The sequence below is a fragment of the Ascaphus truei genome, chromosome 5, assembly GCF_040206685.1.
Source record: "Ascaphus truei isolate aAscTru1 chromosome 5, aAscTru1.hap1, whole genome shotgun sequence".
Lineage (NCBI taxonomy): Eukaryota > Metazoa > Chordata > Amphibia > Anura > Ascaphidae > Ascaphus > Ascaphus truei.
The window spans coordinates 222131522-222158472 of record NC_134487.1 but is presented as its reverse complement, the minus strand read 5'-3'; the positions used below and the strand labels follow the sequence as shown (position 1 = coordinate 222158472).

The following is a 26951-nucleotide window of genomic DNA, read 5'->3' as shown; positions in this document are numbered from 1 at the left end:
TAAGGCACTCATCAAAGCCAGGATCCCAGAGAGGGAGGAGCTGCTGTCACCAACAATGAGGACCACTGATTCTGATCGCTGTAAGGTGGTCAGCACTTACAGCACTGCATCTGGACATATCAAAAGGTCTATACAACAACATTGGCATATATTGGCTAATGATCGCAGGATTGGGAAAGACTTTAATGCTCCACCCCTTTTTTGTTATAAAAGAGGCAGAAATCTGGGAGATCTGCTTACACATTCTGATCCCGTTGACAAATACATGCCAGCAAAGACCTGGCTGGCGAGAAAACCGGGGTCATACAGATGCCATGGCTGTACCAACTGCCAGTTTATGCAAACAGGAAGTACTTTTGCTCACCCTCAGACTGGCAAATCTACAAAAATTAAACAATATTTAAACTGTGAGTCTAAATATGTAGTGTACTTCATCAAGTGCCCATGTGGGCTCTACTACGTTGGAAAGACGATGAGAATGTTAAAGGAACGTATCAGTATTCATCGATGTGCAATCAGGAAGGCACTTCTGGGTGCTGAAGATGACGATGATTTGAAACACCAACCGGTGGCACGACACTTCAGGAAACACAGACACAGTTTAGCAACTCTAAGATGCATGCCTATTATACAGGCTCGTGCCCCTACCAGGGGTGGCGACAGGAATAAACTACTATTACAGCTGGAAGCTAAAGCTATCTTTGATTTAAGTACTGTACAATGACCCCAAAAGGGCTTAACGAGGATTTTAAGCTAAGTTGTTTTCTTTAGGTCAGATCCTGATGATACCCATGGACATGTGCGTGTGTGGACAATCACATTAATTTCACTGATGTGTTTCATGGTATAATATCCTCTGTTGCTCTCCTTTGGTTAGAAGTCTATACATATTTATTCATCATTTGTTTACATGCAAGTTCTACTTATTGTGGTATTCCCATATGCACTTATGGTTCATATGACATAGTCTGGCTCTGCCCTCTAGTTATGTCAGTACATTCCATCATGATCCCCACCACTCCCCCACACTCCCCCACACCTATATGTCCCTGGTTTTATTATGTTTCACTTATGTATGGCACTACCTGCTTTACTTCTTTAAAAACCCTCTCCCTGCTGCCCCTGACATATCAATCAGAGCTCAGACCCATTGGTAACCATGACAATGGATGCAATACACAGCTGGGTGATTAGCAGTATGGAGGTATCTTATGTAAGCTTAATCAACACATGACATCAGAGCTGCAGGTTTCTTGTGTTATTTTAATTGAGTGATGGTGATTGGTTAATTGACTTTCAGTGTTTGATATATATGTCCCTGGTTTTATAATGTTTCACTTATGTATGGCACAACCTGCCTTAATTCTTTAGATATCCTCTCCCTATTGCCCCTGCCATATCAATCAGAGCTCACACCCATTGATAACCATGACAATGGATGATACACAGCTGAGTGATTAGCAGTATGGAGGTATCTTATGTAAGCTTAATCAACATATGACATCAGAGCTGCAGGTTTCTTGTGTTAATTTAATTGGGTGATGGTGATTGGTTAATTGACTTTCAGTGTTTGATGTATAAATATGTGGTGAACTGTGTCATTCTCCCTTTGTATCCCCCTGAGGAAGGTCCCATTCTGTAGGACCGAAACGTTGGGTTTCTGGATGTATTTTTGCTTTCACTAATACACTTTGATCTTCAACATTGAGTGCTGTCTCTTGTTTACCAATCCTTGGAACGGTAACGTATAACTATATATATATATATATATATATATATATATATATATATATATATATATAAACTCCAACAATCTTTCCTTATCATTTTGTTTTTCACACAGATTTTATTGCAGTGTAATGAATAGGTCACATTGCGAATGGATTGAAGGAGATACAGGTAAACCCCGTTATAACGCGGTCCTCGGGGTCCACCCCGAGACCACCGCGTTAGTAACGGGGTCGCGCTAATTTAAAAAAAAAAATGGCCGCCGCATCAGCGCATATTCACCCCGCGGTCCCGGCTTCCCCCTGTCACCGCGTGACAGGAGATGGGAGGGGGGATGCCCCTCCGGCTTCAGCTTCCCCTGTCACCGCGGGACAGGAGATGGGAGGGGGGATGCCCCTCCGGTCCCGGCTTCGGGTTCCCCGCCACCGCGGGACAGGAGATGGGAGGGGGGATGCCCCTCCGGTCCCGGCTTCGGGTTCCCCGTCACCGCGGGACAGGAGATGGGAGGGGGGATGCCCCTCCGGCTTCAGCTTCAGCTTCCCCTGTCACCGCGTGACAGGAGATGGGAGGGGGGATGCCCCTCCGGCTTCAGCTTCCCCTGTCACCGCGGGACAGGAGATGGGAGGGGGGATGCCCCTCCGGCTTCAGCTTCCCCTGTCACCGCGGGACAGGAGATGGGAGAGGGGATGCCCCTCCGGCTTCAGCTTCCCCTGTCACCGCGTGACAGGAGATGGGAGGGGGGATTCCCCTCCGGTCCGGCTTCCCCCCGCCGCAGCACAGGGCCCTCGCGCCGCAATACAGGGCCCCCTGGCCCCGCTGTACACTGGCGACACACTTTATTTGAGCTCGGCTAGTCCCACGAATTCGGGTATACCCGGGTGTATTGAGGTTTGTGACTGTTTTCTGCCCGAGTGCATTGAGGTATTTTCCAGGCAGGGATTGAAGCATTTTATTCCCGCTGGCTGCAATACTGCACAGTATATATATATATATATATATACTGCATTACAATTCATGAATTTATGCCATCTGGTAGACACGCGAAGCATTGCAGCCTATTAAATCCCAATCATTATCATTTAACAGATCAGCCGCCCGTCAGCCAGGCATGAACCCAGGCTGGGAAGGCAAACGCAACGGGGCTTGTCAGAGGTGAGAAGCGGCGCATTCCAGGTATCTGCCAGGTACATACTGGGTATTTGCTCGAATAAAGTGTGTCGGTGCAGTAGCGCAGGGTTGTCCTGCCACCCCCCCCCCAATGCCCCCCCGCGCTGCACCGGGCCATCCCACCAGCCCCCGCAGCATCGGGGGCCCCCGCAGCCATCATCCCCCTCCACCGCAGCACCACCCCCACCGGCATGCCCCCCCCCCCTGCAGCCACATGCCTCACCAATCATCCCCAAGGTAAGGCTGATTTATGTATATGTGTATTGGGAGGGGTGTGTGTGTGTGTGCAGTGTGTGTGCAGTGTGTGTGCAGTGTGTGTGCAGTGTGCAGTGTGTGTCAGTGTGTGTGCAGTGTGCATTGTGTGCAGTGTGAGCAATGAGCAGTGTGTCAGTGTGTGCAGTGTGAGCAATGAGCAGTGTGTGTGCAGTGTGTCAGTGTGAGTGCAGTGTGCAGTGTGAGCAGTGTGTGTGCAGTGTGCAGTGTGTGTCAGTGTGAGCAGTGTGTGTGCAGTGTGAGCAATGAGCAGTGTGTCAGTGTGTGCAGTGTGAGCAATGAGCAGTGTGTGTGCAGTGTGCAGTGTGTGCAGTGAGAGTGTGTGCAGTGTGTGCAGTGTGTGCAGTGTGTGCAGTGTGTGCAGTGTGTGCAGTGGGAGCCACGGGAAAACCGCGTTATAACCGAATCGCGGTATAACGAGGCGCGTTATAACGGGGTTTACCTGTATATCATTTGTAGCACAATTGACACATTGTGTAATTTTAATCGGGTGTCTCTGCATCAGTGTATCAACGTCTTTTCTCCAGCTGTTGCAATGTGTGCAATGGGGAGAGTTAGAGAGGAGTTACATGACACCCAGATTCTATTGTGATGTGTTCAATTTTGCATCTCTCTGCATCAATATTTTATCTTGTACTTGCGGCAAGAAAATACGCCCGGTCTAAAATGGCTAATAATTTGTGTCACATGTACAGTAGGAAACTCTTTCTAACATTTGATACAAACACAAACAGAAAATGGAGCAATGCATCAAAACATACAGCTATATGCATTATCTTAATGTTTTAAAGATAATCGTCGTTGTTTAAAAATACCCATGTCAATTGATTTGATTGTATTCTTTATGCTCAATTGTCATTGTTTCATTTTATTCAGGTGACGTAAGAAATGACATTTACATTACATTGATAAATGGAGATAGTGACAAAACCACACAGAGGAATGTGGAAGTTATCATGTGTGTTTGTGACGAAGAAGGGAAAGTGATTCCAGTATGTATTTCCTTTTACTATATCGTATATGTATTTTCATTATTGTTCTGAAAGTAACCAGAAAGCAGTGGTACCATATATGCAGCCATTTTTTTGTGTGGCGGTCTGACTGTTACTGAACGAAGTAGTATGGTTTGGTTACTACCAATTGTAGGCAAGTACAAGACACACTGGGCCTTATCTTCTAAGCTGCAATAGCGTTAATGCGACACTATCACAATGAATGCCCCATTGATCGGATTGGTGCTATCGCAGTTTACAGAAATGGGCTCACTATTGAAAATCATCTCAAACTTTGGTTAACTGTGGTCCAAATTATTGGTGGTCAGTTCTTCTGCTACGTTGTATATACCTGTGTCTGTACAGTGTGATAACATTCTCCTCGCAAGGCAATCACAACAAGCACTATTTCACTGAGCAATACTTTCCTTAAACACTTTATGGAAGCAAATCCAGTTGCAAGTGTCACATATTGCCACACTATGCTGTTATTTTACTACAGACAATACTCTAGAAATGGGCTGTAGATATATTGTACAGTGTGTCGTAGTGTATCTCTAATTATAACTGTGTTTCAAGGGATCGAGAGGAAAAATAATTAGTGTAGGTAATGTTTCAAATTTTACAGTTTGTTCAAAGATGCAGTTCTTGATAAGTGGAAAGCAGGGAGTCTCCGGAGCTGAACTGTTTTAATTTCGGCTCTGGGGACCCTTGGTTCCTGTGATACATACCTATGAATGTGTGTCAGTACCATCCCCTGGAAACAAAATGGAGATTAAACGGTACTGGGCAAATAGGAAACCGCTACAAATGACATTGTGACTTCCTATTGACACGTGTGCCGTGGGAGATTAAATAATCAGGAAGTAACATGCAGAATTAACAGATGTAAATATCTCAGGAATGGTCCCCTGAGCTGAAATAAACGTGGTTCAGCTTTGGAGAACCCTGCTTTGTAATCCTTAACAACAACAAAAATGTGGTCCTTGGGTTGATTGCTCTTTTAAATTTAGCACATTTGATTCATGTTTCTTAGACTAATGATCTCTTACCTGGTAATTAAAATGATTCTAAAGTGACAAGAATTTAGAAGCTCTAACGCATATACAGTAATCATTATGTGAAAATATGAGGTAAATACAGTAATGAGTTATATATGAAGAGATGTTAGGGAATGCAGAAGTAGAATTATAGTGCTTTTAAAGGCAACATTTTCAAATTTGAGGTCACCAGAGTTGTTTTTAACATTTAACGAAATAGAACAGTAGACATTCATGCTTTAGAAAGATCTGCAGCTGATCTAAAAACAAATAATATCATCTTCATTAAATTACTTTCCAGCTAATCAATATCCAACAAGAGCCTTACCGTTGATGTACAAGCTACAATACAATGATAGCAGACTACTTTTCAATTTCATCATTGCAGTCACACATTTTCATAATACATGCATCTTTTTGAACGCCTAATTGAAATTCATAATCTACTATGGAAACTGGGCTTGTAAAATGGAAAAAATGCATCATTTTGAATCTAATATAAGGATTGCTCATATGATTTCATAATATAAGTGGTTAACAATGTTTAGTGAAAGGATTTAAAAAACATGGGGCCATTGGGAATACAACTAAACAACTTTGCAGTTTTAGTATTTCCTTACAAATAATCTGACGTCTCCCTAATTAATATACACAGAGTTGATATGACAGTATTGTTAATATAAGATGGTGGTCAACAGGAGGTCAATGGGGGCTTCACATGTGGCCCACAACCCCTACCCTCTGTCCCCAGTGGAGAGGCAGCATGGAGGATATGAGCTACAACCTCTGGTCAGCTGTTTTTATAACAGGGCATTTATGCATAGTGCCCCACTCCTCTTCTGCGCACTAGTTCCGAGAGTAAGACAACAGGACAGTTTTAATGAGGGGACTAGCATTTAGCAGCTGACTGGAGGGGACAGGGAGGCACTGCTTCCTGCAGATGTAATGGCCATGCTCCATGTTTATCAGAAGGGGAAAGAGAGAGATACAGCCCCCCCTCCATGTCACCCTCTCCCTCCCCATGTCACCCACTCCCACTCCCTCCCCCATCTTACCCACTCCCCCCATGGCACTCTCTGCACCCCCTTGTAAATCTCTATACCCCTCCCATATCACTACCTGTCCCCCCATGTCACTTTCCCAATCACCCTCTCCCTCCTCATATCACCCACTCCCCCATGTCACTCCCTGCACCCCCAAGTCCCCCTTTCTTAGTGCCTTGTCACTCTCTCTGCCCCTCCCATTTCACTATCTATCCATCCCATGTCACCTTCTCCCCCCAACATCACCCTCTAGCCCCTCTCCCCATGTTACCCAATGCTTCATCCATGTTATTCTCTTGGCCAAATGTAACCTTTTCCCCCTCAAAGGGACTTACGGGTTCCATGTGTGGTCCTTGAGTTCTGTGAAGGGCTCAGGGGCCATATATATGACTCTTGAAATATATCATGTTGTCCACCACTGACATAAGAGGAATTAAGCTTTAGAAAAAGAACTGTGAAAGTATTGAAAGGGACGTTTCTATATTATACATGGTTTAGCATCTTTTTCTGTTTTTTTTTTTCCTTTAACAATTTACTTCTTTGCTAATGAAAGTTCCTTAAAATCTGGAGTGAATAAACCTGTGATTTATCCACAATAGTGACTTTACTTCTATTGCATTAACTTGGATTGATTTCATAAATCAGTTGCAAGCAAAATGGAGAAATAAATCTGGCAAAAATGTATCTAAAAGCGAAAGGCATAGTTTATTACCATTGCTTTCAATTTATTAGGGTGAGATAATAGTAAACAAGATACATTGTATGATTTTCTCTCTTGCGGTCAGAGTGCAATTTGTGTGGGAGCAGGAGACAAACCAGTGAATGAATATAGATCAGTCCTCTACTATCAGATCAAACAGCCACGCTGGATGGAAACCGTAAAGGTATGATGGGGAACATTTATCACTTTGAATTTATCTGGGAAATTGCACCTTTCTTTTCTTTTTAATGACAGCATCATTTATAAGCAATCCATGCAATTGTTTTATAGAAGCATGCCACAGAGCTCAGCATTTTCCACAATGAAGTACACTTGTAATAAACTACAGGCAACTCACCAAAAAATGACATATCAATTCTGTAAAGGAATTGAGACAGGTTATGTGGTGGACATACAGAATGACAATAGTTCTGTTTGTTGCCCATTGCAGCCGTTTAATCAAGAGCTTATAACTTATTTGTGCATTTGCTAGGAAAGGAAACCCGAAGGAGGGTGCACAGACACTTTCAAATATGTATTGAAGATTATAACATTCAAAACACTGCAGCAAAAATGATTGCCTTCGAAGTAGGGCAGATGAGTAAAATAGCTACGGTACGGTGACCTCCTTAATACTTTATACAACAAGGGCCTAAGTATTTTATGAATTTTTCGCTGCAGTGTTTTGCATTTGTTCTTTGTCAATAAGTAAACAAGTGTGTTTGGAAGGATTTTGGATAGGGTACATCACTTTGCTAGTAATTGTTACACTATTACAATACTGCTTTCTATTTATCGTGGAATTTGATTGCTTTAGTATATACTGTACGTCTTTTAATTATTCCTGTGTACCCACATGACTTCAACTACTTCTTGTCTGAGCAATGCATTCACTAAAGCATAGTAGGTGTTACAGTACAGTGTTTTAATCTCTACTGTACTAAGAAGGGGACATGTGAACCAGTACCATGCCTCCTTAATACAGGGGTGCACAAACTCTTCTCCCTGCACCCCCCTGCCTGCTCTCACCACCTGCTCAGAGGCTCAGAGGCCTTGCGCGATCCCCGGCATTTAATTTAAATGCCTTTGGGGTAGCACAGGGTCTCTGTAAACACTGCGCTACCCCCTCTCCCCCCCAGAAAATCATTTGCCCCCCAGTTTGCACACCCTGCCTTAATACATAGGCCTTCCACCTAAAGGGATTTAACTCCATGTATAATGAAAACCTCAAGATATATTGTAATATTTTCTTTATCAATGTGTCTGTTAACAGTTTTGTTAAATTATTATTGCAATTTAGCCTATATTGCCCTAGACTTCTTAAAAACATTTCAACTGCACATGCTAATGACTAAGTTATATAAACAAAGCAGGAATTGTTTTTTCATCTTTGAGGTTTGTTTGATTGTCTTGCATGCATAACCAACAACAAAAGTACTGTTTTGGTCCAGTCGCAACATGAATTTCAGGCCTCCCCAGCAGCAGAGTAGTTAAATAATCAGGATCTATATTGTTTCTTATATAGCACTCCCACTGTATGCAGCGAGATACATAGTATTTTGAAAGCAGTGCGTACGATCCTCAAGAATTTACAATATAATTGTTGGTGCCTGAGGCAAAGGGAGATCAAGTGACTGTAAATGGTCACGGGAGAACTGGCGGTGGTTTTGACACTTCAAAGGCTGTGTTTTTGCCACTAAACTACACATTGATGTTTCCATCACAGAAATGTAGGCTTGTCAGAATAGGCATTATTATTGGACTTGGATTAAGTCCACAGTATAAACTTTGAGTAATTTTTCTTTTGCATGTAAATGTGCCGAGTTATATTACAGTGAATATTTCCAGGTGTTGTTCTGTAAATTAATCAATCTCGTATGTTTCTAAAGTCATCTGAAAAGATCACTCAATTAACAGAGATAGCAACCATTGCTTTACAGTAATATATATTCCGCTTAATAAACAGCCTATGCACTTAATATGCATGTGTATCTGGTATCACAAGTCACCAGTGGCATCACATGCATTGCAAGTCAAATTACATGCTCTGGCCAATTATTTACACCCACTGCTTCAGTTAAACTGTTTGCAATTCCCATTGACGAACAGGAAACACTTGTAAAAACAATAGAATTCTTTATTACAAAACAGATGAATTCATAAGACAGGGTAGTTTCCGCTGTTCCTCATAGTCAAGAAGGTTTGTGTTTTAGCTAAAACCAAGGTTATCAATCTTTAATATGGTGTATCAAATAGCATGGAGAACAAAAAGTGAGGCAGAGATCACTATAGGCAAGTAGGTTGCTCTATGAATGTCAATGATAATATTCTCCACCCAGTATAGGTTTTCTAAGATGCTTACAGAAGTGTAGTCCCCAGGCATGCGGGAAGTGGGGGTGCGCGGGTGCTTCAGTCCCTTCTGGCGTTTCCCATGAGGGTGCGGCTCTACCCCTCAGACCAGTTCTGTCCCTCCTACTCTACCCCTCAGACCACTTCTGCCCCTTCTCCTACTCTACCCCTCACAAATATGTCTGCCTGCACCCCATGCGATCCTCCTGCTCTTCCCCTCAGACCAGTTCTGTCCATATGGCTCTAGACCACCTCTGTCTCTCCTGCTCTACACCTTAGACTACTTCTGCCCTACTGTTCCCCCTTAGATCACTTCTGTCAACCCCTACCCTAACCCTCAGACCACTTCTGCCCCATCTACTCTACCCCTTAGACAACTTCTCTCTTTTCTCCTTTACCCCTCAGACCATTTTACCTCCTAATGCTCAACCCATCAGACCACTTCTGCCCCTACTACTCTACCACCTTAGACCACCTGTCCCTCCTGCTCTACAGCTCAGACCACATCAGCCATTTGTCCTCTACCCTCTCAAACCACTTCTGTCCCTCCTGCCCTACCCTTTAGACTACATCTACCCTACCTGCTCTACCCCTCAGACCACTTCTGCCCTTCCTACTCTACCCCTAAGACCACTTTGCCCCCTCGTGCTCTAGCCCTCAGACCACTTCTGCCCTTCCTGCTTGACCCCTCAGACCACTTCTGTCCCTCCTGCTCTATACTTCATACCACTTCTGCCCTTCCTGCTCTACCACGGTGTAATATGTCATGTGTTGTTGTTCATCTAAGGTTGTATTTACCTAATTTTAAGACCTGCTAAGGAACAGATGATTGTTATTATGTCCTGATATGAAAAACCCATGAACTCAAAGAGGGTGTACTTTCTTTGTCACACAACTGTATATATAGGTAAAGACTCCTTACCAGGCAGACCTCGTTTCTCAGGACCCGACAGCAAGGAAGAGACAGCACACACAGTAATCCAATGTCAAAAGTGTATTGAAGAGAGCTGGCACAATCACCAAAGTTTCGGTCCTTCAAACAGGACCTTTCTCCAGGGAGTTCACTCCTGGAGAAAGATCCTGTTTGAAGAACCGAAACATTGGTAATTGTGCCAACTCTCTTCAATACACTTTTGACATTGGATTACCGTGTGTGTTGTCTCCCTTGCTGTCGGGTCCTAGGAAATGAGGTCTGCCTGGTAAGCAGTCTTTACCTATATCCTATCTATGGGACAAGCACCTATCTTAGCAACATATGTGAGAGCTATCTGCCAACAATAACTATATATGTATATATATACTGTATATATATATATATTTATATATTCTTAGACAATACGATACCGTGGTGAGACGAAATCACAGGCAGCACTCCAATGGGTGGTCAAAAATAATATATTGTAGTTAACAAGACACCATACAGATGTTTCGGTCCACAAGCGGGACCTTTCTCAAGGATCACCTTGAGAAAGGTCCCGCTTGCGGATCGAAACGTCGGTATGGTGTCTTGTTAACTACAATATATTATTTTTGACCACCCATTGGAGTGCTGCCTGTGATTTCATCTCACCACGGTATCGTATTGCCTATCATACTATATAAGATTTGCACCCACTTTATTGATTATCCTGACGGAGTGCCTGCTGTTCCTTGCTTTATGTTATATATATTCATATATATATATTTATACATGTATATTTAGGCACTGTACCGTATATAAGTTTTTCTGGATGTGCACTGAGCTTTGTCTGTGTTTTATGTTATGTCTCTGGTTTTAAATACATATTGCCATGCTCAGTAGCACTCCTCTGTGAAACTTATATGCTTATATATATGTTGTGGGTATTTTGGGGGTTCAATTTGAGCTTGTAGGTGTTCTGTATGTTATATATATATATATATATATATATATATATATATATATATATATATATATATATATAAAAGAGAAAAATTCAGTAGCGCCACTTGTGAAACAAAAAATATAAAATGATGTGAATTAAACCGTGCAAATGCTGTGTATAATATTAAGCAAAATATCAATCTAGTAATACAAAAAACAAAATGTGAAAAAATGTTACAAATATGTGAAAAAATATATAAAAAATATAAAAAATATAAAAAACCCGTGCAAATATATATTGATGAAAAATATAATACAGGGAAGAAAAGGGACAAAAATGGAAGAAAGTCCAACCCTTAGTACAAGTCCAATAGAAATTCAATGGTGATTGGAAATGCTGCTCAGGGATCCACGGCTGCTCTCAGAAGGAATAACCAATTCCAACAGGAAGACTATAGAAAGAGAAGAACAGAGAGCGCACGTCCCATAGTGTAAAACAGTACATTTAATCAATAAAAAAGAGGACAAGGGGATTAAGAACACTCACAAAGGTACAAGATAAAAAGGCAAATTGTGATATATAATCACCACCAACAAGGCCACACCGTCCTGGAACACATCAGATGGTAGATTGTCCCTCCGGTTCACATCCAGCAGTAGTCGGGTGCTTTGAAACAATGTCTCTCGGCATCAGTGCAATTTAGAGATTTTTCAGCCTCAGATCAGCTCCATGCGCTCTCCGGCCGTAAAGCGCGCACTGCGTGATGACGTAGTGTCGTGGTAACGTGCCCTGACGCGTTTCGTCACGACAGTGACTTTCTCAAAGGGAATAACAACTAGGGGGAGGGCTCGGTATTTAAGGGCTCATCTAATCAAAGAGGAGTGGCACCGGAGCAGCCAGAGGCCAATCGTCAGTGCCCAAACATTGAACCACGGCACTGGCGATGGGCCAATGAGAACCACCGTGTCAGACCTGCCAGCACAAACACTGATATACATAAGTGTATATAAACAAAGCAACTACAAATATAATTAAATATAATGTCTCATAGTACTATATTAAAACCACATATCAAGGAAGGTGGATGTGGGTAATTAATAAACCACATACATTCACAAAAAAGGAATTGTATGAAATATAAAACATATGAAAAATATATGATAAACAATGATAAGAACTCACAGCAATAAAACATCATGATACTGTACATGTATAAGCGCTGACATCAGCAGATGGACTCCTGTTGAACATGTCACATATATGATTAAAGCATTAACAAGAGAAGACCCTCATATGACAACAATTCATTATATATAGACCAATAAAATTGCATCTATATGTATACAATGATATATTTGTCCCAAGTCTCTCATTAATACATTAAAAAAATAATAAGAATAAAAACAAAAAAACAAAAAACCATCTAGAATAAACTCGATTAATGTAAATGAACTATACAAAAAGAATATTATGCATATAAATAAACGGATGTAAACCAAAATAGAAAATTAAAAATTAATTAATAATTAATCAAATTCTAAATCTAAGGACCAATTATCTAATAATTCTAACCTAACTAGAATAAGGAAAAAGTATAAATATTGGGTATTGAATGAAATATATAGAGAGATGGGAATGGGAAAGGAAGGCGTGAGGGAGGGGGGGAAGGGGGGGGAAGGGGGGGGGGGTGTGGAGATGGGAATGGAGTGTGGAGAGGGAAGAGATAGGGAGGGAGGGGGATGAGGTGCCACAGTGGGGGGGGGGAGGGGGGGAGAGGGGAGGGAGAATTCTATGAAAGAGGAGAGGGATGGCAGAGTCAATGGACCAGGACTGGGGATTACACCAAAGTACTAGTGTCTAAACAATCATTGAGTCCACCAGGGGTTAAAGTTCCCAACTGGTGGATCCAATAAGTCTCCCTTCGACACAACATTTTGAACCGATCCCCCCCTCTAGCAGAGGCCGGAATGTGTTCAATACCCATAATCAATAAGGAATCTGGACTCTTATTATGAAAACATTTAAAATGTCTAGAAAGACCATGGGCATTTAGACCATGCAACACATTCCTCCTGTGCTCGAGGAAACGGGTACTAAGGGATTATAGCTGGCCGCAACCACATTGTATAAGGTAGACCACATAGGTGCTAAGGCAATTGATACTGCCCCTCACCTCATGTTTCCCACCTTTTTGAAGGGAGACAAACTCCGCTGAAACAATTAAATGTTTGCATGTGATGCAGCGGCCTCTGCCACACCTGTGGTTACCAAAATGGGCCTCAGGTGTGGCATTAGCAGCCCCATCAATCATAGATAATTTACTCGGAGCTAAGATTGTTTTAAGATTTCTAGCCTTCCTATATATTATCGGTGGTCTTTCAGGAAGAATATTGCCCAAATGGGGATCACACTTCAAGATGCTCCAGTGGGTATTTAATATACCCCTGATGGTTCCAAATGACCATCAGGGGTATATTAAATACCCACTGGAGCATCTTGAAGTGTGATCCCCATTTGGGCAATATTCTTCCTGAGAGACCACTGATAATATATAGGAAGGCTAGGCCATTTTGGTAACCACAGGTGTGGCAGAGGCCGCTGCATCACATGCAAACATTTAATTGTTTCAGCGGAGTTTGTCTCCCTTCGAAAAGGTGGGAAACATGAGGTGAGGGGCAGTATCGATTGCCTTAGCACCTATGTGGTCTACCTTATACAATGTGGTTGCGGCCAGCAATATGTTGGTCGCACCACACGATCCCTTAGTACCCGTTTCCTCGAGCACAGGAGGAATGTGTTGCATGGTCTAAATGCCCATGGTCTTTCTAGACATTTTAAATGTTTTCATAATAAGAGTCCAGATTCCTTATTGATTATGGGTATTGAACACATTCCGGCCTCTGCTAGAGGGGGGGATCGGTTGAAAATGTTGTGTCGAAGGGAGACTTACTGGATCCACCAGTTGGGAACTTTAACCCCTGGTGGACTCAATGATTGTTTAGACACTAGTACTTTGGTGTAATCCCCAGTCCTGGTCCATTGACTCTGCCATCTCTCTCCTCTTTCATAGATTTCTCCCTCCCCTCTCCCCCCCCCCCCCACTGTGGCACCTCATCCCCCTCCCTATCTCTTCCCTCTCCACACTCCATTCCCATCTCCACCCCCCCGCCCATTTCCCTCCCCTTCCCCCCCTCCCTCACCCCTTCCTTTCCCATTCCCATCTCTCTATATATTTCATTCAATACCCAATATTTATATTTTTTCCTTAGTCTAGTTAGGTTAGAATTATTAGATAATTAGTCCTTAGATTTAGAATTTGATTAATTATTAATTAATTTTTTAATTTTCTATTTTGGTTTACATCCGTTTATTTATATACATAATATTCTTTTTGTATAGTTCATTTACATTAATCGAGTTTATTCTAGATGGTTTTTTGTTTTTTTGTTTTTATTCTTATTATTTTTTTAATGTATTAATGAGAGACTTGGGACAAATATATCATTGTATACATATAGATGCAATTTTATTGGTCTATATATAATGAATTGTTGTCATATGAGGGTCTTCTCTTGTTAATGCTTTAATCATATATGTGACATGTTCAACAGGAGTCCATCTGCTGATGTCAGCGCTTATACATGTATCATGATGTTTTATTGCTATGAGTTCTTATCATTGTTTATCATATATTTTTCATATGTTTTATATTTCATACAATTCCTTTTTTGTGAATGTATGTGGTTTATTAATTACCCACATCCACCTTCCTTGATATGTGGTTTTAATATAGTACTATGAGACATTATATTTAATTATATTTGTAGTTGCTTTGTTTATATACACTTATGTATATCAGTGTTTGTGCTGGCAGGTCTGACAAGGTGGTTCTCATTGGGCCATCGCCAGTGCCGTGGTTCAATGTTTGGGCACTGACGATTGGCCTCTGGCTGCTCCGGTGCCACTCCTCTTTGATTAGATGAGCCCTTAAATACTGAGCCCTCCCCCTAGTTGTTATTCCCTTTGAGAAAGTCACGGTCGTGACGAAACGCATCAGGGCACGTTACCACGACACTACGTCATCACGCAGTGCGCGCTTTACGGCCGGAGAGCGCATGGAGCTGATCTGAGGCTAAAAAATCTGTAAATTGCACTGACGCCGAGAGACATTGTTTCAAAGCACTCGACTACTGCTGGATGTGAACCGGAGGGACAATCTACCATCTGATGTGTTCCAGGACGATGTGGCCTTGTTGGTGGTGATTATATATCACACATTGCCTTTTTATCTTGTACCTTTGTGAGTGTTCTTAATCCCCTTGTCCTCTTTTTTATTGATTAAATGTACTGTTTTACACTATGGGACGTGCGCTCTCTCATCTTCTCTCTCTCTATATATGTATATATATATATATATATATATATATATATATATATATATATGTAGCCAGGTCCCCTGCTGTGTTGCTGCCCCCCCCCCCTCGGGACACTAACCACGGCGGTAGGGAGGTTAGTAGCCGCTCGTGGGGATGTGCGGGGGCATGTGCGCGCATAGCGCGGCTCTCTTGCAGGCGGCCGGTTGCCAGGGACGCGTGCGGACGCGTTGTCAGGGCTCTGTCGGGTCCCGGTGCAGGGCGCCGCCATAGGGAATTGCGCACGCATGCGCAGAAGGGATTTCGGCGCGGGGACCGGCAGGGAAGTTCGCGAATGCATAGGACAAGCGTGGGAACCCTAACCTACCAGGGAAGGCTCTTGGAAGGGACTACAAGTCCCATGAGCCTCAGCAGCGCCCCACGTGACACCAGGGAGCCAATAGGGCTTAGGATCTCCCTAGAGGGGGAGAATAGATACATTTTGGAGAAGGTGGGGTGCAGGGAGCGAGTGAAGCTCCAGCACCAAGTAAGGTCCCCCACATCCCAGGTAGGCCCCAACTCCCCACCAGGCTAGTCGGTAATTGATAAGGGACGGCCCCAGGTTAGGGACGCTGCCCTTAGTGAGAGTGTGTGTGCTGTCTTGTCAGAGTCACAGCTGTCAGTGCTGTGAGGTCTGAAAAGAAGGCCCAGGGTTTGTGCAGCACGGTTGCTGTACACACCCAGCTGGTTGCAGTGCGTTGCTGCAGGCGCTGGGAGTACTGATAAGTTAGAGTCAGGACCGGGAAGAGCTAGGGGAACGGAGTAGGCCATTAACCCCTTAGGTCCCAGATAGGTCCTCACTCCCCAGTTTGTGGTGGTACAGGGATAGGCCCTAGGTTAAGGACCCTGTCACAGTAGCGCTAGTGTTAGATAGGGACACAGCAGACGCTGCGCTTCCCGAGAGAAGATTTGGGCTCAAGTCTGTGCCCAGAGACAGAGACTATCTCCAGGGTGGGATCGCCCCTGGCGGACCCCGGACAACGAACCACAGGATCAGACGGAGATCACCAAGCGGCAGATCCTTTGTGAAGTCCGTTGCAGGCCCGAGCACTGGAGTGCTCGGCAGGTAACTCTTATCTACAAGTGCACCAACAGGCCTAGTAGTTTCCTTAGTGACTGCGCAGTCACACATATCCGCTCTCTATAGAGTGCTGGACATTGTGTGGGGGATTACTGGACACGGGGTGGGATCATCTTGCTTGCTGGCATCTACCGCCCCCCTCAAGCCCCTCTACAATCCCTGACTGATATCACCCAATTTCTTGGCTCCATTTCCTCTCTGAATGAGAAGAGTGAGCTGCTAGTTCTTGGGGATTTCAACTTCAATTGGCTTGACCCTAAAAACCACAAAATCCAGATACAACTCAAGTCACTTAACCTATCGCAACTCATTTCCCAACCCACACGGATAAACCTGAAATCGCATAACCATTCCTTGCTAGACTGGATTCTCTCCTCAGACCCCAGCAGAATCCAATCCTCTGGCATCCTTCCTGATATTTTCAGTGACCATGCAATAGTGTACTGTGTAAGGAAAATTAAACCGCCCCATTCAAGCCCTAAAGTTCTCCTCACTAGAACATTTAAAATCTTTAACCCACAACAGTTTCTGGATGACCTTATCACAGAATTGATTTAATTCCCGACCCTGATTCTGCGCTCGACTATTTCCAATCTGAGTTCTTAAAACTCTGCGATACCCATAAAAAAAATTAAGGGTACGGGGGGCCCACCTTCCATGGGTTACACCTGACCTTATAGCACTCTACCAGTTCAGGGATGCCTTGTGGAAAAGCTACAAAGTAACTGGCACTACCAAGGATCTCAATCACTACAGATGCATGAGGAACATGTGCACAAGGCAAACAAGGCATGCAAAAGCACAATATTACTCTGACAATCTCCACCAAAATACATCAAACCCAGCTAACTTCTGGAAGGCTATCAACAATATATTCCAGCCTCCTAACCATCAACAACCAAGTAATATCACTAAGGGGGATATTACTCTGACAAACCCCACTGACATTGCAAATGCATTCAATGATTACTTTGTGGGGTGTGCCACTAACTTATTAGCGAAACACAGCCCAAACCACAAACCTGAATCTCATCCTGGGAGTACCCCTATAGTCCCACCCCCTCCCAACACTGCCAACAATTTTCAATTTGGCCCAGTATTTGAAGAGGAGATTATACAAGCGCTCCTCAAACTAAAACTAAGCAGCCAATGTGGACCCGACTTACTACAATCTAGGTTCCTACGACTTGGTGCCCCAGCCATTGCCAAACCAATTGCGTCCATAGTCAACTCTATCCTGTCTGCAGGCCATATCCCTAAGACCTGGAAAACTGCCAGAGTTGTCCCAATCTTCAAAAGTGGGGACAAAAACACTGTCTCAAACTACAGGCCAATCTCACTTCTCCCAATTCTATCCAAAGTCATGGAAAAATGTGTCCACTCCCAACTAAGCGATTTCTATACCAAAACAAATTTCCCTAGCCAATTCCAATCTGGGTTTCGTCCCAAACACTCCACCGTAACTACCCTGCTAAAAGTTTGCAATGAAATCCAGTGTGGAATGGAACGGGGACAACTCACTGGTGCAGTATTCCTAGATTTTGCAAAGGCTTTTGACACAGTTGATCATGCTATCCTGCTTAACAAACTCCAGAGCTCTGGAATAGGGAAGCATGCTTTAAACTGGTTTCAGTCCTACCTATCAGGAAGATCCCAACATGTGTCCATCTCAGGCTCTAACTCCAACCCCCTGGATATCACCTGTGGTGTCCCGCAAGGCTCTGTTCTGGGGCCCCTACTCTTCTCAGTGTTCATTAATGATCTTCCCACAGCTTGTAAGGAAGCCTCAATACACATGTATGCAGATGATACAATCCTATATGCATACAGCCATAGCCTCTCTGACCTTCAACACATACTTCAGTCTGACTTTTTGAGACTCGAAAACTGGATTTCCCAAAACAAACTGTTTTTAAACACTGACAAGACTGTAACAATGGTATTTGGGACCAAGACTAAATTTGTAAAGCTTCCAGTGACTGAGCTCCTGATTAGAACCAACGCTAACACCACCCTAACACCTGTCACTAGTTTTAAATACCTGGGCTTATGGTTTGACTCCCACTTAACATTCGGGATGCACATTGATACCCTGACAACCAAGACCTATGCCAAACTAGGGGTACTTTACAGAAACAAATCCTCCCTAAGTCTCCTGGTCAGAAGGCGTATCGCACAGCAGATGCTACTGCCAATTATTGACTATGGAGACATAGTATATGGCTCGGCACCTCAAACCCACCTTAGCAAACTTGACACCCTCTACAATTCAATTTGTCATTTTGTTCTCCAATGCAACTACAACACACATCACTGCGAAATGCTCAAAGAACTAGATTGGTCAACACTAGAGTCTAGGCGCAAAGTTCACCTTTCCTGTCTTGCCTTTAAATTCTTCATGGGCAAGCTACCCAGCTACCTGAACAAGCTCCTCACCCCTACCAGTTGCAGCATCTATCACCTGAGATCAGACTCCAAAAGACTGTTCATGGTCCCAAGGCTCAACAAAGTATCCGGACGTTCCTCCTTCTCCTACCGTGCACCCCAAAACTGGAACAACCTACCAGAGACTCTCACATACACAACCAGTTTAAGTTCTTTCAAATCTAAGGCTGTCTCACATTTTAACCTGGTCTGTAACTGTTTCATATGCTCATAATATATATTTTCTTTAACTGTGCACGCAATGTCTCTGTATATAATGTATACCCTGTTCATTTATGTAACTGTACTTGTAACCATGTATTATTTGTTTTACTCTGTGCCCAGGACATACTTGAAAACGAGAGGTAACTCTCAATGTATTACTTCCTGGTAAAATATTTGATAAATAAATAATAAATAAATCACCCGGTGGAGGTGGGAGAGTTATATGTGTCAGGTTACTCAGTGTCTCCTCTAGAGAGGGACACCCGATATTGTGTGTATGGTTATTAGTTCATATGCTCACCAGTAAAGGTATTTGGTTATTATACAGTACATACAGTGTATGTGGTTATTGTATGTGTCCTGCGAGGAACAATTCCTGCTCTGCTAGGAACCATCGCAGGTGGAGGCGCTGCACTGAGTACAGGGTTACTCCTAATATAAATGCCCCAGGTTCCCCGTGGCGGAAGCTCAGCCCTCCTGTGAGCCAAGCAGGTAAATCACTACACCTGGTAACACTAAGTTCCCCGCACCAACACTATATCTGCGATTGGGTGGGGTGGAATACCCGTTACATTTGGAGGCGCTGCTGAGATCAAGACTTGGGGTGCCCTGTTCCATTTTTTTTTCTCTCAAAATGTCACCACCATTACGGTACCCGTCGCGCTCAGAAGTTTATGACTGGGCCGTAGAGCTGCAAGTGCCGCCGCCCCACACGCTCGCGGTGCGCCGCGTCCCTGTTGATACTTCGTCTTCGTCCATACAAATGGCCCTGAGGCAGCACCCAAATCTCCGGGAGGCTGCCACAATAGAAGTGTTAGAGCAACATTTGGAGGACGAGGAGTATTGCTCCGTGTTAGTGAGTATAGGGCAAGATATAACTGAAAACCAGGGTCCGTCCAGCTTGTGGCTCGGAAGGCCAACCGGTTCCTGCTACACTGGCGACACACTTTATTCGAGCTTGGCTAGTCCCACGAATTCGGGTATACCCGGGTGTATTGAGGTTTGTGACTGTTTTCTGCCCGAGTACATTGAGTTATTTTCCAAGCAGGGATTGAAGCATTTTATTCCCGCTGGCTGCAATACTGCACAGTATATATATATAAACTGCATTACAATTCATGAATTTATGCCATCTGGTAGACACGCGAAGCATTGCAGCCTATTAAATCCTAATCATTATCATTTAACAGATCAGCCACCCATCAGCCAGGCATGAACCCAGGCTGGGAAGGCAAATGCAACGGGGCTTGTCAGAGGTTAGTAGTGGCTTATTCCAGGTATCTGCCAGGTACATACCGGGTATTTGCTCGAATAAAGTGTGTCGGTGCAGTATATTGTTGTTTACCCTGAACTGCCCATAAAATCTGAACCCTGCAGCTCTCGCACGAACTTAGAAGAGGTTGCTATGTATACATCGCCTTGCCCCCCTGCGAGTTATTGCGGGGCTGATCTGGCTGCTCCCACCGATTGCAGTCCACTGCAAAGTATTGCCCACCCGTCATCTAACCTTGGGGATGGAATCCGAATGCTAGCTCAGACTATCATAGACATGGGGGCGGCCAAATCTGAATCTCCGACCCAACAGCAGTATCGCAAGCTAAAAATCTTGGCGGGAAACCATAAGCCCCACCCCCGACAACTGAGTGGCACCGTGCAAAGCCAGAAATGCTCCTTGAAAGAGTGTGCCGCCCCTCCTTTAAATTCCACCAGGGGGAGCAAGCACCGTGAGCCTCCACCAGTAACTGCTGTCTTCACTGATGAAAGTATAGGATGCAGTAAATCAGACCCTCAGTTGTATGGATTCTGGCAGACAAAGGGAGGAAACATATCCTTTTTTTTGTGCCAGTGCTTACAGAGATCATTGAGCCGGTTTGGTAGCCTGGACTGTGACTAAGTGATGCAATTGATAGAGACCAGGTAACAACTGTGACCGGGGAGGAGTGCATACGATGTGTCTGTAACAAATGCGACTGCTCATTTTGTGAATCGGTCTGGGGACTCGAATGTGTCAGCTGCGGGTCACAGCTCTTGAAGCCCGTGCTGCTGCAGTCTACAGAACCGTCAGAGGAGGAGGGCACTGTTGCAGAAATGGATTATCTTTTCTCAGAGGATGAGATGGACTGTCAGGGGGTATACTCTAACGTGTATATGCCCTGGCACGCGCCAGGAGTAGATGCCCTTGCCCTAATGTGCACCTGCCTGCAAGAAGCCTATGTCCAGGGAGCCGACCTGTCTCAGCTACCGCTGGACTTCAAGACAATCGAAGTGGATGGTGAGATGGTTATACAGTGTTTTAGCCCCACATGTGACTGTTGCGGTGCCCGGTTCTTGAAGCCTATTATACCCCCGCCTAAGGAACCGGCTGAAGAAGAGGAGGCGCCTGATGTCTCTTCCCAGGCGGTTGCAGCCACTGCTAGTCCCCCTACCTCAGCGATGGAGGTTGTGGAGGGGCCGGGTGCCCAAATGGACATTCTAGACCCGGTTCCCAAGCAGGAATCACAGGCCCAGCCAGCTACGAAGCAAAGCGAACCATCGGCGGAGAAGAGCGCGACCGCAGTGGAGGTACCGAAGCGAGACCGTGTCATACCTATACCCACTGTGTCAGGGTCTCCTAGACCTCCTGCCTAGCCATAGCTTCTTTGTCCACCGGGTGTGCTGCTGCCTTCTGTTTGCTCTGGGTTCCTCTGTCTGCCTGTCTGTCTTCTTGTTGCTCCTGTCTCTGTCCTTTATAGCTTCTACTTCCTGGTTGTTCAATTGCCTTTGCTTGAAGTCAGACTCCTTCAGTATTGCATATGCCTCTGATCCTGATCTGTTTTCTGTACCTGTACCATAGAAGTTTGTTCACTGTAAAAGCCCTTGCTGGTAATCTGGCTTGTCCCTGTTTGTTCCTGTTCTCAGTCCCTGCCCCCAGACCTGTCCATGCTCCCCTGTCCTGTTCCAGTCTCCTCGTTGCTGACCTCTGCTTGTTACCTGACTTCACTACCTGCCGCCTGCCTCGGACCTCTGCTTGTTACCTGACGTCGCTACCTGCCGCCTGCCTCAGACCTCTGCTTGTTTCCTGACTGCGCTGTCTGCCGCCTGCCTCGGACCCTCTGATTGTGACCCCTACTACGCTTCCTGCTGTTCCGGCCACCGAGATCCTACCCGCCACAGGAGTCTCCCGTGACAGAAAGCAAAGGCCACATCTGGATCTCGCTGGAACAGATTCTTCTTCTGCCTGCACCCTTTCCTGCCTGCTGCAGCAGACCACATCCGCATGGTTGAAGATAAGTACTTTCGTTTCTTTTTTGGAAATCCAAGTTGGGATCTTGAAAGGTTTTTTTTTTGCTGCTAAGTGTTCTGCAAGAATTATTGCGTTCATAACGAAAAAACATTTTTGCTGAGACTAGAACTGTTGCTGCAGAGACTGTTGCAGCTTTCTTTGAGATTTTTCTTCTTGTGCAGTGCCTGGGTTAACCCTTGCAGTACCTGTTGCCACCTTTTTAGACTCTGACTTTTCATTTTCTGGACAAGGCTTGTCTCTGCATCCCTGGTTGGACCACTGCTGTTCACAGGGTTCCCATTTCAAAAGACAAGAGTGCCTCCATTATTTTGTTACTGCATGCAGGAAAAATCACAGCAATCTGTAGTTCTTCTTATGATTGGTTCTAAGGTTTCAGGTTTACCTGCAAGTTCCCCTAAAGTTTGTTTCTCTGTAACTTGTGATATCCCTACGCCTGATATCAAGGGTTTCAGATTTGACTGCAGGGTTCTCTGTCTGATATTCCTATGTCCGATGTCAAAAGTTTCATATATAACTACAAGTTTTCTCTGTGACTGATGCTAAAGTCTCAAAAGGTCAGCTCTCCTATCTTGTGTCTCTCTGTGTCTAATATTCCTGTTGTTCATTCTAATGCTTCTGTTTTAAAAACACATTTCCTCTTTACTGGTGTCTTGGGAAGTGTGGTTTCCCCATGTCTGAAATTATGGCTCCCACTCAAACAGTCTTGAGCAGTAAATGTGAACACAGTACCACTGATTCTTCAGAACTTCTCAAAGCAAGGAAGAAGAAGAAAAAGAAGGGAGGCATTACTGTGGAAGTTGCAGAAGGAATTAAGAATGAAAATTTAACCTCAGAGTCTGCATTTGATGAAAGAGATATGCTGCAGCTTAAGGCAACTCACAGACGTATCCCAAGAATAGTGGAAGAAAAGAAAGATGCCCCTACTCAGACGCTTCAAGCTGCACAGAAAGCGATTGATTGTCTTTATGGACGTTTAGATAAGGAGCAAGAAGCCAACGCTGCACTACAGAGTTGTCTTTCCTCAGCAATTGCTAAGTGTGTTCTCCAGGAAAAAGAAAAGCACCAGTTGGAGAGTGACCTGGATGTCATGTCAGGTGAGCTGGAGAAGGCATATGCTGATGCTGCTGAGAATCGGCGCCTCGCTTCTAAAAGTAACGAATTCCTGGAAATCTCTATGAAGGAAATTGACAGGCTTAATACAGAGCTTAAAATCTCCCAGGAGGAGATTTGCTACTTCAAAAGAGAGATGGAAGTCGTTCGGGAGGAGAGATGCTACTTGAAAACAGAGATGAGAGACGCCTCCGAAGAGTTAAATAGTAGGTTTGAAACTATAAACCAAATGAGTAAGAACTTATCTGTCCAAGCCAGTGAAGGAGATAAAAGACTCCATGAATCAGAAGAGGAGAAGAGGCTATTGATAGAAGAAAAGTCAAGGATGCAATTAGCTCTGGAAAAAGCAGAGGGTAACTGGGAAAAAGAAAAATATCAGTTGGAGAATGACAGGTTGATCTTGTCAAGTAAGCTGGAGAAGGCCTACGCTAATTCTGCCCAGTACCAGACTTTCATGGCTCAAGTTGACGCAGCACTGGAAGCATCTCAGAAAGAGGTTCACAGGCTTACTACAGAGCTGGAAGCCTCTAAGGAGAAGAGTTGCCACTTCAACACAGAACTATGTTCATTAAGAGAAATCTTCGAAGGGTTAAATATCAGGTTTGAAACTGTAACCCAAGAGTGCAAGAATCTCTATGTCCAAGTCAGTGAAGGAGATAAGAAACTCCATGAATTAGGAGAGGAGAAGAAACAGTTGGCCCAGGAAAAGTTAGATGTGCAGACAGCACTGCAGAATGCAGAGAGAGTGCTGCAAGAAGAACGTGTCTCCCTGGAGCGGCGCACACAAGCAGAAAATATGCTGCAGAGTCAGCTGCGAGAACTGCGTACACATCTGCAGGACACCAAGGAGAAATGCGTGAATGCTGAAGAAAAGCAGCGAGTTCTGCAGGAAGAAAGTTTCCAGACTGCCTACAAAATAAAGATGCTGCAAGATTATTTGAGTACCCAGTGTGTCCCTAAAGAACAGCATGAGGAGCTGAAGGCCACACTGAGTATAACCAGAGCCTCATGGAGGAAGAGCTACAGCTAGCAGCTGAATACACATCTCAGCAACTCACAGCGCTGCAGGCGCAGATCGCTGAGCTCAAGATACAGCTTGCCAAAAAGGAGAGAGAGAAGGTGTCCGTCTGTCAAGTGGCTGGCCTGACACAGCGCTATGAGGTCAATATGGCTGATGCCTGCAAATTATTGGACCACACAGCCCGTGATAAGGTCCGGCTGCAGCTGGAGCTGTACAATGCCCGGGAGGAGTTCCGGCAGCTGCAGATCAGAAATGAAGAAGATGCAACATATCTATGCTTTACTCTGAGTCAGCTGGGAGATATGGAGTCGCGACTCAACTCCAAAAGAGTTGAACTGACAACTACTTTGAGTGGGAGAAGAAGTGCAGAAGGACAGCTTCAAGAGCTGAAAACACAAATAGCTGGTCTTTCATTGGGTGATACCACAAGATGGCAGTCACAAAAAGAGACCACGAAGAGTGAACTTAATGTCCCCATTGACTTGTATGGAGAGTCTAATGCACCCGTTCCTAAGGCCCATGTTCCTGATGTCCATGCCCCTGTGATTGAGTTGTATGTACCCATTGGGAAGTTCCTGATTCCAAAACTAAAAGAGATATGTTGGTCACAAAAAGAGACCACGGAAAGTGAACCAGATGTCCCCACTGGTGCATGTGAAGAGCCTGTTGTATCTGTTCCTGATGCCCCTGCTATGACGTTAGACGGATTCCTTGCGAAGTTTCTTGCTATGCATAATGTACCTGACGCTGATGCCTACGCTCCTGTAATAAGGATAAATGCACCCCTCACAGATTTCCCATCAGCACTTGACGTACACATTAAGTTTGCCTTCCATCAAGGTTTCCCTGAAGAGCCTGGAGGATCGTCCGGAGAACGCTCTCGAGAGGGGGGAGTAATGTCAGGATCTCCTAGACCTCCTGCCTAGCCATAGCTTCTTTGTCCACCGGGTGTGCTGCTGCCTTCTGTTTGCTCTGGGTTCCTCTGTCTGCCTGTCTGTCTTCTTGTTGCTCCTGTCTCTGTCCTTTATAGCTTCTACTTCCTGGTTGTTCAATTGCCTTTGCTTGAAGTCAGACTCCTTCAGTATTGCATATGCCTCTGATCCTGATCTGTTTTCTGTACCTGTACCATAGAAGTCTGTTCACTGTAAAAGCCCTTGCTGGTAATCTGGCTTGTCCCTGTTTGTTCCTGTTCTCAGTCCCGGCCCCCAGACCTGTCCTTGCTCCCCTGTCCTGTTCCAGTCTCCTCGTTGCTGACCTCTGCTTGTTACCTGACTTCGCTACCTGCCGCCTGCCTCGGACCTCTGCTTGTTACCTGACGTCGCTACCTGCCGCCTGCCTTGGACCTCTGCTTGTTTCCTGACTGCGCTGTCTGCCGCCTGCCTTGGACCCTCTGATTGTGACCCCTACTACGCTTCCTGCTGTTCTGGCCACCGAGAACCTACCCGCCACAGGAGTCTCCCGTGACACACTGGTTGTATCGCAGAAGAACTCAGTGACCCCCTTGCGGAAGATCTGAACGTGATATCCTCGGAGGAAGAGGTTGGCGTCCCATCGGTGGCGATGTGCCTACCGGCGAACCACCCCAGCGGTGATACAGAGGAGACCGAGGAATCACAGGTTGCAGTGCATCCTGATATGGGCTCGTGTGCCCTACAACGGCCAGTCCGGCCTACTCCACTGGTACCATCGGTCCTAGAATGGGGGCCAGTACCTAACGAAGACAAGGGTGAGTTGACTGCCCCAGGGGTGTCGGGTGTGAGCCTCCAGGTGACCGCGGAGCATGATAGCTCCTTAAGTCTGGCCACCAGGGCGACTGGCTCCACTCGACATCGCGTTCTGGCGGAGAGGTCCTCCTTAGAAGGTAGCTGTCCAGTGGTGCGAGGACCTGTACCTACTTGACCATGTTCCAGATGAAGAGGAACCCATCGCAAGTCAACGGAGTGGTGAGGAACCTCCTTACCCCCCACCGGCCCATGATCTGAGTGTGAGCCAAGGTGGGAACTGACAGCGTCCCCGAGGACCTGTTGGCCACCGGGAATCACCGCAGTGGTAAGATAGCTACCCCTTACCTCCTGCCAGGTGAAACAGAGACTTTGAGGAAATAGACATTGTCAATTGCTCGCTTCCCAGTGGAAACCTCGCAAGTATGTAGGGACAAAGACTGTGTGGAGAGGGATTCAGGGAAAGTTGCCTCCTTTAAGCCACAAAAGGAGTGCTCCATTCACCATGTAGTGGACCGCGGGAAAGGTCCTGGCCTCC

General features: G+C 44.9%; 1 protein-coding gene across 1 annotated transcript in view; it reads left to right on the top strand.

Moving 5' to 3' along the window:
* Positions 1-26951, top strand: part of DOCK2 (dedicator of cytokinesis 2) — a 1423644-nt gene that overhangs the window by 239115 nt on the left and 1157578 nt on the right. Inside the window, exons 14-15 of the mRNA XM_075599153.1 lie at positions 4045-4160; positions 7029-7127. Coding sequence (XP_075455268.1) covers positions 4045-4160; positions 7029-7127 — 215 coding nt within the window. The remainder of the gene's footprint in view (positions 1-4044; positions 4161-7028; positions 7128-26951) is intronic.